The sequence below is a fragment of the Crocuta crocuta genome, unplaced genomic scaffold (assembly GCF_008692635.1).
Source record: "Crocuta crocuta isolate KB4526 unplaced genomic scaffold, BGI_CrCroc_1.0 scaffold4, whole genome shotgun sequence".
NCBI lineage: Eukaryota > Metazoa > Chordata > Mammalia > Carnivora > Hyaenidae > Crocuta > Crocuta crocuta.
The window spans coordinates 2,793,280-2,807,162 of NW_027529996.1; the positions used below are offsets into that span (position 1 = coordinate 2,793,280).

General features: G+C 37.6%; 1 protein-coding gene across 1 annotated transcript in view; it reads left to right on the forward strand.

Moving 5' to 3' along the window:
* Positions 1-13,883, forward strand: part of C9 (complement C9) — a 50,462-nt gene that overhangs the window by 27,141 nt on the left and 9,438 nt on the right. Inside the window, exons 6-9 of the mRNA XM_077763427.1 lie at positions 3,198-3,464; positions 7,670-7,910; positions 10,640-10,765; positions 12,461-12,639. Of these exons, the coding sequence (XP_077619553.1) occupies positions 3,198-3,464; positions 7,670-7,910; positions 10,640-10,765; positions 12,461-12,639 (813 nt within the window). The remainder of the gene's footprint in view (positions 1-3,197; positions 3,465-7,669; positions 7,911-10,639; positions 10,766-12,460; positions 12,640-13,883) is intronic.

Here is a 13,883-nt window from a genome sequence, read left to right on the forward strand (position 1 = left end):
CTGGCATAATGAGAAAGGATCGTTCAACAGCATCCTAACACCCTGACTAATATTCTCTTACCCCTATAAGCAATCCTCCACACTGCTAAGCTGATCTCTGCCAGTGCCAGTTTCTTTCTAGCCATGTCAGGAATACATGCAGGTTCTTACAGATTACACCACCCCTATCTTGCAGCCAATTAGAGCTAAGAAGAGCTCAGTCCTCCAAGAGAGTTATGGAGTGGTTTCCTGGTGCCATTTTGCTTGGCTTTGGCACTTCCCAGCACTGAGGACTGAGTAGAATGGTCTTCAGGTGCTTGCATTAGAGTAAGCTGTTAGGTGTTACAGGATAAAGGTCAGCAACAAGGAAGTCATGGCCTACTATAAGGAAGGTTAGAAGCCTATCCTGCAAGTACTCCAGATGAAGCCGGATAAAACCAGACAGGCCCAAGATGACAGGTGCCATGACAGGAAACCTCTGACCCAATTAAGAAGAAAAAGCAAAAGCCCTGTTTCTGGCCATATTCCACCCCTTAGTTAACAACTATCAATAAAAGATAAAAACCCAACCCCCCAGGGTACACCCTCCCCCACTTCAAGCTCACCTGCTCTCGTATCCAGAGAATGTACCTTTCACTTTAATAAACTTTCCTGTTTGTGTCACTCATCCACTGTGTTGAGTGTCTGTCCTTGAATTCTTTCTCGAGTCAAGACCAAGACCTTCCCTGACTCCCTCCTGATGGGTTGGGTCAAGGCCCGAGGGCCCGGGGTCTCCCCAGTTTCCCCAGCAATACTTCCACTAGCCTTAGATCTCAAGGCAACAGAAATCCTATTCACTTTCCAAGGCTAATTTCAAGGCGACATTTCCCATGAGTCTTCTTTATTTTACTAGTCAGAATTTGTCAAGCCCTCTTTGACAGTGTAGCATAGGAATTAACAGCTCAGCCTTGGAATCAGACTTTCTGGGTTTCAATGCTAGATGTACCACTTCCTAGCCATGTGACCTTGGACAAATTTCTTAACCTGTGCTTTTTTATTGGTAAGATGGGGAAAATTATAGAAATTATCTTAAAGATAAGAAATTAAATGTCTAACCCTACATAAACCACTTTAACAGCCTCTGGCACAGAGTAAGCACTCAATAAATATTCATTATTATTGTTAGCTATATTGGAGCTGCATATTAAATTTAATACATTTTTGTTAGCATCGACTCTGTGACAGACACTTTACCAAGCAGCAAGGCTGTAGTGGTGTGTGGATAAAATAGACATCTTTCCAGACTTTTTGGAACTTACCATTTGAAAGTCTATTAAATAAGCAATCATAAAAGAAAAGATTTTTCATTTTGTTTTACCTTAAGAGGCATGACAGCTTATAGAAAACAGATATGCTAGTCTGTGGGATTAGGAAAGAGCCCTCCCCACTGAAGAAGTGATGTTTATGCTAAGACTTGAAATAGGAGTGGGAATTAACCAGGTCAAGCTGAACAGTGTATGTATGTAAGAGAACTTGTATGTGTTTGGTTTATGGGAGGATGGGGGGAAGATGTCAGAGAGCATTCCAGAAAGTAAAAGCAGCTTAAATGGGTCCTGTGGTAGCAGAAGCATAGGCTGTGGAAATAGAACAGTGTCTAAAGGGTTGAGGTACAGTCAGGGAGAGATTAACTTGGAATAAGTCTAGTTTAGACTACCTCTTAAAGGCGGTGGGAAGACTGAAAAATTTTAAGGAGGGAAGTAAGTGACATGGTTAAGTTAGTTTTCCCCTTTATATTAGCACTTTTCCCAGCATGCCTTCCTTTAATGAAAACTACACACATTTTAGTCATTTCCATTAGATGGTAACTTTAGTTTCCCTATCTGAGTCCATTCAGGCTGGTATGACAAAATACCACAAACAAGGTAGCTTATAAAAAGCACAAATTTATTTTTCACAGTTCTGGAGATGAGAACATCAGAAGTTCTGGAAGTCCGCGATCAGAGTGCTATCCTGGTTGAGTTAGGAACCTCTCTTAGGCTAGAGACTTCTCACATCCTCACATCATGGAAGGGGCTGGGGAGCTCTGAGGGGTCACTGTTATGAGAGCAGTAATCTCATTTGTGAAAGCCCCTCCCAAAGGCCCCACCTCCTACCATCTCGTGGGGCTCTGGGATTTTAACATATGGATTTTGTTCTGTAAAATTGCAGACCATAGCATTCTCTGTGCAGAACGGTCCCCCACTGTGTGCTAGGGAATCCAATCCGGGCCACTGACTGAAGACATGGGTGTCTCCTTCTCAGACTGGAGTGACAGCCTATCACAGAGGACCTCTGGAAAGAGAGTTTAATCACTGAGGCTAGCAACCCTCCCACACATATCTGACCATTGCCAAGTTGGCTAAGAATTCTTTAATTGAAAGTTTTAATTTTTAACTGGGTTGCTCAGGTCAGGATTTTTTTTTTCCATGCAAAAAATAAATGTGGTATAAAAAAAAAGTTAAAAAGTCTGAACATCACAAAAGGTTATTCAAGGAAATAGAAGACTACTGCCACTCAAGATTTCCAGATTTCCGTTCCACTGTTCCCCTTCTCAAGGGCAAACACTCCCTGCTTTGTCTATTTCTCTAGTAATTTCCTATGCATACAAAAACCTTTTTTTGCTTGTTTGCTTTCCTTTATTTGTTTGTTTGCTTGTTTATTTCCTTTTTAACAGACAGTAGAAGTGTAAAGGTTAAGAGACAATGCACGACTCAAGTCTTAACCTTTCTGCTTAAATTAATTGCCATGCAAAAACTATTCAAAGCGGAGCTGACCTATAAGCCTTTGGGGTCATTTCTTTTCTTTTTTCTTTTCTTTTACACAAATGAAAGTATATTGCACATCTGTTACACAAATTGTTCTTTAATTATGAACATATTTAATATCTGAAAGTTTTGCTGTTTTCTCAGCCCTTCACATGCAGTATCTCACTGTACTATCTCATAATACCCTTTAGGCTCCCTGTGGTGAGTCTCTCTAGTTCACAGAAGGAATCTGACTCACGGAGAAGTTTCTGTGTCCTGTTCTCAGAATCATGGAGTCTGTCCCGGAGCCCAGCTGCGTCACTTCAATGCTTCACTCTTAACTCTTTTGTTCAAATACCTTTTAAATAATTATTTGATTTTTTACTTTATTCTGTGCTTATTTGGGATGGTTTTCTGTATGTTGGTTTTAACAACATTTCATGATTCTCTTTTTAGACCAAAGCTGATAAAAACTTCAGAACTGAATATTATGAAGATCATATTCAAGTATTCAAACAAGTTGTCCAAGAGAAGACATCAAATTTTAATGCAGATATCACTTTAAAATTCACACCCACTGAAGCAATTGAACAGTTCAAAAGTAAACCTCAGGAAACTTTCAAAAAGGATCTCTCAGGTCTTATAAATGCTGAGGGTAAATTTCGATTTGCATATTCCAAAAATGAAACTTACCAACTGTTCTTGTCACATTCGTCAAAGAAGGTAAGGCCAAACACTTAATACAGAGAGTATGATGGGATATTTTTCAAAATAGCCAAACTCCCTCTTTTTTATTTTTTAATATATGGGTTTTGCTTTATCTTTAAAGTTTGTTTATTTTTATTTAGAGAGAGAGCAAACAAACAGGGGAGGGGCAGACAGAGAGTGAGAGAGAGAGAATCCCAGGCAAGCTCTACACTGACACTGATGTGGGACTCAAATTCACAAACCATGAGATCATGACCTGAACCAAAATCAAGAGTCGATGCTTAATTCATGAAGCCACCCAGGCATCCCCCAAAACTCCCTCTTTTAAGTGTTTGGAGCACATACAGCTCATTGGAAGGAGAGAGAAAAAACTAATGGTAATAATAATCAACAAATCCTCAAATATGTAGCTAGAAGTTCAGGAAGAAGAATGTTAACTGGAGAACTGGATAAGATCTGTAGTAGTATAAATGGGTGAGATGTTTGGTGGTGATGAACAGAGAACAAGCGTATTTAGAACACAGAGCATACCTTTGGACTGAGATTGTGGTAATAGATTGTTCAATTTATACTACCTTCAGAATTACCATAAAGAATCATACTGAGGAATTTTGGTAATTCACTGTCATGCTTTACGCTGATGGCTATTTACATACTACAAAGTGTCTCTAAAGAAAGAATGACATGAAATTGTACACATAGCATATGAAACTTGTCTGCTTCTTTTGTAATCACACCCTTGATTTGAAGCTTTGCAAATGGGTTTGTTTTTAATATTTAATCCTAATTTAGAATTTTGTTTCATCACCTTTGAAATAAATATAGAATATACTTTCTGTAATCAGTATGATACTGGTAAAATGCTCATTCTTCCTTTTCTGACTACACAGTTCCTTATTTAGATACCCTCTCCTACTTTAAAAATCGTAATTCACTCTTAGTACTTATGCTCAATCATATAGTTGTTTTGTATGGGTCTGTCCTTTGTCTCTATATTAACACGCATAGCCATCCAAAGTATGCCATTGGAAAATCCTTTAAATCATGCAGCAAATACTTAATGTGGATTTCCTATGTGGCCAGGTGCTGTTCTAGGTACTTAGGATACATTTGTGAAACAAACTAGAAAAGATTCTTGTCCTCATGGAACTGAAAGTTCAGCACAGAGAGATAGAGAAAATCAGTGTAAGCACAAAATAGCAAGTACATAGTACTTAAAAAGCGTTAAGTGCTATGCAATAAAGTGGAAAGTAGAGTTACAGAAGGGAAATCAGGAGTGCTGGGAAAATGGCAATAGTAAAAAGAAAGCTCAAAGAAATCTGCGCAAAGGTTTGAAGGAGAGGAAATAACCAAATAGTCATATTTGGGATGAAGTACCTGGCAAAAGGAAATGCTAGAGACAAGCCTGTAAGGTGGGAACTTATCTGTTCATTGGGCTAGAGTGAACCAGAAGGAGAACAAGTTAGAAATATTACCCTGAACCAGATCATCAAATTTAGCTTTTTCTCTGAGTGACATGAGAGGTCACTAGAATTTTGTTTTGAATAGAAGATTGACATACTCTAATACATTTTAAATGAGAAGAAACATGAAAGTTAAGAGCAAAAGCAAGATTTGTTGACAGCTATTGTAAGAATCTGGGTGAGTGATGACAGACACAAGTGTAGAGTCAAGCATGAATCTAAGGTTTTACACCTGAACAACCGGAAAGATGAACTTGATACCAAATGAGATAGATGGGGCACCTGGGTGGTTCAGTCAGTTAAGTGTCCCATTCTTGATTTGGCTCTGGTCATGATCTTACAGTTCGTGAAATCGAGCCGCATGTAGGGCTCTGTGCTGACAGCAATGGAGCCTGCTGGGGATTTTCTCTCTTTCCCCCTCTCTCTCAAAATAAATGAATAAAATTTTTGTTAAAAAAAAAAAGACTAAACTCAAGAAACATCAAAAGAAAGAGAAAGAAGCAGTAGAGGACAGCAAGATGTATCAGGTATAATGCCCTAAAACCTCACTTCTCAAAGTGTGGTCCATGGATCAGCAACATCAGCATCACTGGGAAGTTAGAACCTCAGCTTCTAACCCAGACCTGAATCAGAACTGCATTTTAACAGGATTCTACAGGTGATGTGTTCGCACTTTACAGCTTGAAAAGAACTGCCCTAGAAGATAAGGAATATAACTATCAAAAAGAAAGGAGTAATTAACTGTGCCAAATGTGATAATATGTCAAAGAAGAGGGACTAAATAACTGCTACTGGCTTTAGCATTGTGAAGGTCATTGGTGACCTTAACAAGAGAAGTTTTGTTGAAGTAGTGAGGAGAGCTGAATGACTGGATTAGATTTTAAGAGAAAATGGGGAGAAGGAATTGAAAACAGCAAATCATCAGATGAGTGAGGCCAAGAGATTTTGTTTTTAGTACTCTAACACGAAAGCAACAACTTTATGTTTGGATGGAAATGACTTAAGATCTATCTCTAAAATAAGTGGATCCAAAGAATAGAACATCATTCTGACAAGTTACACTCCTAATTTTAGCAACAATGGAAAGGAATCCAAATATGCTTTATGTATCCTTGAGACTCCACTAAGAATTATTATGGAGTTCTCCTCAGGAGAACTCATATGATTTATTGTATACGGAGTAAATTTCTTTAAGATTTTTGTTGAAGACTGAATCACCAACGATCACATGAAGTTAAGTCATACTGTGTGAACAACTGTGCTTCCAGAACACAGAAAGTTTGGTGTGATGTTCGTATATACCAAGATATACTTTTAAAAAATAATAATATGCTTTAAACTTCTGTGCAATCAACATGTGTTAACCACTACTATAGGAGAAGAACCTTAAATGAACCATCTACAAAATCATAGATGTCCATTATAGTTTAGTTTTGGCCGGGACAGTCTATGGCTTACTCTTGGAAATTTAAGCCATCATCTCTGGGAATGGTTAACTCTTTACCTATTTAGGTCTCATGTCTTAAAATATTGTCTATCTTATTACCAAAAATTGAGTGGGGTGTCTGGGTGGCTCAGTAAGTTAAGCATCTAACTATTGATTTCCACCCAGGTCATGGTAGCAGGGTTCATGATATCAAGCCGTGTGGCGGGCTCTATGCTGACAACATGGAACCTACTTGAGATTCTCTCCCTCTCTCTCAGTCTCTGTCTGTCTCTCTCTCTTAGGATAAATAAATAAACTTAAAAAAAAATTTAAACTACATAGTAGAAGGAGCAGGGAGACCTGAGACCTAGGTTTATAGTACCAATCACTGCCAGTCTATTTTTGTGATTTGAGGCAAATAACCTGACACCTTTGGATCAGAATTTGCTCATCTGCAAAATGAAAAGATTGGGCTCCATCTGTAAGGTCCACCTTTTCTTTCATTGCCAACATTCTAAAATCAACTTAATGAGGTATAATTTACAAGCAATAACATGCAAACATTTTAAGTCTCCATGAGTTTTGACCATTGTATGTATTCACCTGTGTAACCACCTCCTCATACAAGATGTAGAACATTTCCGTCACCTCAAGAAAATTCCCTCATGCCCATTTTCAGTCACTCCTTTACCGCCTGAGAGACAAGCACTCCAGATTTCTCTGACCCTAGCTTAATTTCACCCATTCTAGAACTTCATGTAAGTGAAATCATACCGCACATACTCTTTTGCGCTTGGCTTTTTTCATTCGGCGTAATATTTTTTTAGATTTACTTATATTGTTGCATGTAGTGTTTTCCTTTTTATTGCTAAGTAGTGCTCTTTTGTGTAAACATAACACAATTTATCAATTCTTCTGTTGGTGGACTTTGGGGTTGTTTCCAGTTTTAAGCTATTCTGACTAAAGCTGCTATAAAAGTCCTGTATGGATCTTTCTGTGGTCTATTTTCTCATTCACTTTAGGTCAATATGTAGAAGTGCAATTACTGGCCATAGGGTAAATGTGTGTTTACATTGATAAGAAACTGCTAAACAGTTTTTCCAGAGCGCATAGACCATTCTACATTCCCACCAGCAGTGACTGAGAATCCCAGGGCTACACATTTTCATCAACGGTTGGGACTAATGGTATTCTGAGTTTGCCACCTTACTGGGTTAAAGTATCCATGGTCACTAAAAATAATTGTTAATTATTGCCTGGGGAAATTCTAGATTTTGTGATTTTTAAATTTGAAACAATGGCTGCTTCTTTTCTTCTGCTCCACAACACAGGAAAAAGTGTTCCTGCATGTGAAAGGGGTAGTTCATCTGGGAAGATTTACAATGAGAAGTCGGGATGTCATGCTGACAACAACTTTCTTGGATGACTTAAAAGCTCTGCCAACTACCTATGAAAAGGGGGAATATTTTGCATTTTTGGAAACCTATGGAACCCACTACAGTAGCTCTGGGTCTCTAGGAGGATTCTACGAACTAATATACGTTTTGGATAAAGCAAACATGAAAGAGAAAGGTATACCTAGAAATAGAGCTCTTACGTCTAACGCTATTTCAGCCAATCCTTATTCCTATTGCGAACCTCTTTCAATGATTAAAGGCTTTAAAATAAAGTCCTATAATCTGCTTCTTTGAGAGAACTCTCTCCTTGCCCGTTGGCGTCAAAACCCTGTTAAACAGCAAACAGCAAATTGACTTCTCCCTCAAACACAATGACTTGGTCATGAACTACTCAGCAGCACTACTGAGAAATGCACAAAATTCTACTGCAACTTAATATCAGTTGGTGATGCTGCTTTTAGTGAAATACTACTTAAAAACTGGAAAAAGTTTAAGAGACATAATTTACGTAATCTGTTTCTTAATTAATAAATGGATTCAATTATGTGTTGACAATAATTTTCCAAGGGACTTTTCAGCAAGGAAGGAAAATATTGTTTTAAATTGTCTCTTAGGGAGGACGGAAAAAGTAATGTTAAGATATAAGTCTAATGTCATGAGGCAAAGGCAGAAAACTAGGTTTATCTCATAGTATGACAAGTTTAATCAGATGGTGGTACTAGAATTCAGTCCATGTTGGGTAGATGTCTGACCACGCTCAAAATTATGGGAAAGAAGGCCATGGTTGATCAGCAATGTCTGCCAGGTATCTAGGAAAGACCTATGTCCTACATAATTACCATACTGGCCCAAAGGTTTCATCTAAGCCTTTTAAGACTAAAGTACGTGCAAAATGACTGTGTCAATAAGCTTTAATTACTCATTTTGTGAGCAGTTATGGCTAGTTATAATATTCCTTAAAGAAGAGATAGATGCCAGAGTATATCTCTTTTCTCTGCTTTCAAAAGTGTGTCTCTTAGGGAGAGAAGAGTTGCCAAAAACCATTTCTATGGCTCTTTCCTTTAGTCTCTGTCTGTGTCAAGTGAAGAATGGGATATGGCTCTGAGCTTAAAGCTTGACACTGTCTGCACAGTTGGTAAACACTTTATAGATGAAACAAACATGAATAGCCACAACGAATTGCTCTTGATGCCTCATTCTAGTCTTGAGCAGGTAGAGGGACTGCCAGGAGAAATGGAATACGAAGTTGTTTGACTTTTACTGCCTCACAGGGCTATATCCCGTGAGAAAGCATAATGAAGTCTGCCTGGTCGGCTATTCTGATAGATAGTGTGCATGGGCAAGTGGCACAATAAGACTGTGTCTTGAGGGACTTGAAAATCAGAAGAGAAAGGCTCAGCAAGAGTGATCAAAACAGAAGGAACACTTCAGGCTAAGAGCTGCTTTGGTGAAAAATTTCCATGAACTACAATCTTTAATCTTGGATAACTAAGACCTGCCCACTTAAATTTACTTACCATCTGGCCTTACTAGACAAGGATCATTAGGTCAATCCTAGTATCTTTGAGAAGGAAGTCATCTTTCTCACTTCTTCAGTAGCAATACCTGAGGACCAAACCATGTCCTACACCTAGATTTGGGATGTCCACATCCTGTCTGGACATGAAGAGGTCCACAGCTGAGGCAGAGAATCTAAGCTCATAGGGATCACTAAGATATTTTCATACCCATCTTAGGAATCAATGTCTTTATGCTTCTCAGGTTAAAGTTGGAAATCTAGTATTCTGGATTCCTTGCAAGGTCTTCCATTTTTATCCTCCTTCTTCCTTTCTGGGGAAAGCCACTTGATATTTCTCAAGTTCTCACTATTTGTGGGCACACAAAAAATATTTGCTGAATAAATGAATGGTTAAGTGTCCCCAGATCCCTACTTCTAAATTTCACTATGAAATTCTGGGATTAACTTCACTTCTCCCCTTTCTTTTTCATAAAGCATTTTAGTGTGTGTGTGTGTGTGTGTGTGTGTGATCTGAAATGATAAATAAGAGTGACAACTGACATGCTCAATGAACTGAGGCAGTTTGCCCTTGTAATACAATAATTATTCTCTTTTTTAACTAAATAATAAGTGATATACTTTAATTAAATATTAGGATTTTTCTTCCTAGTAACTGTAGCGTCCACACACTATGGTGAGTCAGTTTCCAAAACCAATATCTACTAAGTAGCATTTATAGGACCAAAACAAAGTTGTCATGTGTATAATCCATCTGCTCATAGCAAGGAACTCGCTACCTTAATAATGAACAGGGTCTTCCAAAGAGGAATAGGAGATGTTGATGCATCCCATGACCAAATTAAGAAGTTAATACAGAGAAGTGCTTAATAACCAGACAACTCTGGTTCAAATACTAACTTGGCTAACTGCGGGATTCCATTGTCAGGTTACTTATCTGCTCTGTCATTCCATGTTATCTTCTGTAAAATGAAGATAATAGAAACCTTGAAACGTCAATGTGAGAATTACACTAATTAATGCATACAAAATGCTTAGAATGATGTTGGGCATATGATAAGCATTCAATATATGTAAGACATCAAAGTCTCCGTTCCATGATGTTAGAAGTAAAGGACTTTACTATACCTGCCCTATTCTGAGTGATGTCTCTTTTAAACAAGAAGTAAATTTATATGGCCTTTGTTATTAAGTTGACAAGCAAATTCAAAAGGAGGCCACTAGATTCTAATATGAGGACAGAGTGGGGCAGATATGACCTCGCATTTGAGTTCAGTAATAATATCTAGGAATTCAAGTATGTTTCTTACAAAATAGCACAATTGAAATTTATTTATTGAAAAAATTTGGACATTATTTAATGAGCTTCAACTAAATACATTAAACAGGTGTTGAACTAAGGGACGTACAGAGATGTCTCGGATTTAATTTGGAAGGTACTCTGAATGTTGGAGCTGAAATCACAGGAAATATTAATAAAAACGATTGTTTAAAGAGGGGTGAAGGTAAAACTGGTAAGTATGGCCTAACTCACTAGTTTAAAAAAAAAAGGAGGAGGTGTCATCAATGAGCCCTACCCTGTCACTATGAACCCTCTTTATTGTCTAGCCTCTTCATTAAACAAACAAACAAGCAAACAAACAAAAAACCTTAGAGTTATTTAGACTTTTATTTTTATAGTAGTATAAACACAAGTAACCCATGGACATGTATTCATTGGAAACACCATTGTGCAGGCCACACAGTGTGCAGCTCTGGGCAAGGCACTTACACTACAGTCTTTGTAGATTTGTGTATTTGTCCTGGCAATGGTAAAAGGTCAATGGTAGAAAATATCTTCAGCAAAAATCTCCTTTTATCCCTCTAATTTTTACAAACTCTCTGAACGGGCTAGGTCATACTGTATGTGACCGTGAAGAAAGGAGAAGACCAAAACCATTTCCTTAACTCAGCCTTCCACCTGACTCAAAACCCCTAACCTCACCTTTGTCCAATGAGCCAAAAGGTACAAACTTCCACTTATAAGATAAATAAGCACTAGAGATGTAATGTATGACCTAATGACAATAGCTAAGCATGTGATATATTGGAAAGTTGCTAAGAGAGCAGAAACCAAAAGCCTTCAGCCCAGGTAAAGGTAAATTTTTTGTAACTGTACAAGGTGATGCATGTGGTAAATATTTTGCAGTATACATGTACGGCAAAGCATTCTCTTGTAGACCTTAAACTTTTATGGTGTTTCAATTATATCTCAATAAAACTGGGGAGAAAAAAACCCAACCCATCCTTAACATTCAATCAGTGCATAGCCTTTTTAAAAGCATAAATATCTTTAGTATAAATATGGCTTGTGTTGTTAACACTTAGCAGATTTATAAGTATGAGGTAGTACTGGGGTGCTCAATTTACTATAATCAGAAATACCTGACAATATTTTCAGACATATAAATGCTTGCAACTTTTCTTTACAGAAGCAGATGATAGCGAGTAGGCAGAGAGAGGAAAGCCTCATATTTTAAAAAGCATACCAACTACTAGCATGTGGCCATAATTGGAAACCACTGATGAGTGCAAAAAAGTTGAATTTGCCATAAAAGTCCTAATTTCAATATTTGACCCTCAGGTTAGACTTAGTCTAATCACTCCACCTCTCTGAGTCTGTTTTCTCATCTATAAAAATGAGAAAGGAGAAATAAAAACCTTCTTGAAATTCTTTTCCAGCTCAAATAATTTACAGTTCTGTAAGATTCACAAAGGTGTGTTAAAAGTGGTTTAGTCTGGAGAGAGAAACTGAAGAAGAGATGGGTAGGAATTTGAAATGGAAAAAAATTTTGATTTTTTTTTACACTCTTTGATTTTTTTAATATGAGTTAGTTTAAAGAAAACTTATAGAAAATGTAATCATGAAGTCTGAAAACAAAAATTTCTAGTATATCTCAAAGGTTATGTTTAGTTCTCGTGTATGCATGGGCATAAGTGATGAATTTGGAATCATCAATGTATCTGAATCATCACACTTTTTTTAACAGACAATTGAAGTCTACAATTGGTTACTAATAAAAATTGTTCTTGCATATTTTGGGTGAAAATATTATATAAGTAAAATTCAATAGATATACTGGTCTATAATTTTTGAAAGGATTCAATAAATGTTGATCAAATGTCAGAGAACTCTAAATGCTTCACTTATATCCTCTTTCTCTTCTCAGTTAACATCACTAGTGATGACCTCATAGATGATGTTATTTCACTCATAAGAGGAGGAACCTCAAAATACGCATATGAGCTGAAAGAGAAGCTTCTCAAAGGAGCCAAAGTGGTTAATCTGGCTGACTTTGTAAATTGGGCCACTTCCTTAAATGACGCCCCAGTGTTCATAAGTCAAAAAGTAAGGAATGTTTATTTTCAAATAGACGACTTTAAAATTTTCTTCTTAAATGTAACTGTTGGTTCAGATGAACAGTTAACTTCATCTGAAAGAGATGTGAGCATTAGAATGCACTCCTATCTCATCCCTGGAAAGAAGCGTCACATAGAGGCAAGGGATGACATGTGGCATCATACCACCCCAGGATGAGTTCGGGTCTCTGTCCTTCTCTAAATGTGTGAAGTTTTCTGACCTCTGCAGCACTAACTTATCCAGGGCTTCATGTTTATTTTGAGGATTTAAAGAGACTGCTTGTAGGGCACCTGGGTGATTCAGTTGGTTAAGCATCTGACTTCAGCTCAGGTCATGATCTCATAGGTTTTGGGTTCGAGCCCTGTGTGTCTCCCTCTCTCTCTGCCCTTCCCTGCTCATTCTCTGCCTCTCTCTGTCTCAAAAATAAATTAAAAAAAAAAGAATGGAAAAAAAGATTGCCTGCAGTACAGACTGGCACAAAATAGGTGCCCAGGAGTTGTTAGTTCCCTTCCATCTACCCCTTTTTGTCCCTTGCCATCAGGTGGCATCATATCACCACTTCCCGCACAAGAGAATCTTTAAGGGCCTTCATGAAAGAAAAGTTCATAGGTCTCAGAAAATAAGACCAAGAGTGAGCAGTTCTTATGGTCCAGAAATTCTTTCTTTTTTGTATCTTGATTACTGGCTTGAGTTTATAAACCCATTAGTTCTTATTTCTAGGGGAAATACACTGCACTGTCGTAAAGATATAAATGTCAGTGTCATTTAGCCCCATCACTCTTCTCCCCAAACTAACTAAAAAGGTAAGTGTTTTCCTCTATTCCTTATTTGTTTTCCTATTTCCCTTTATAGCTTTCAGTTTTCCCTGTGTGTTTCACAATTTTCCCTCAGGTCAAATTATCTTTGACTGACCTCAATTTCAGTTTGATTGACTTGAGTTACAGTCATGTCGGCATTTTGTTAGGACTAGATACTGGAGATTTTTGTTCCTTCATCTCATTTTACTGTCTTTGAAGAATGAGTGAAGCTACCAAAACTATCTCATTTATGTGAAAGAAAGAACCCAGAAACTGGGGAATTGTAGTCTTTTCCCTTTAGATTGTAGAAATCTAGCCATTCATAGATGTGCTAACATGTCTATGAAACTTCAAATACTTTGCCCCACAGGTAGGGCAAAAAGGGAGAACAAGTTGGCGAAATTAGCTTGTCTGTATGTGAAATTAAAGCCAGAA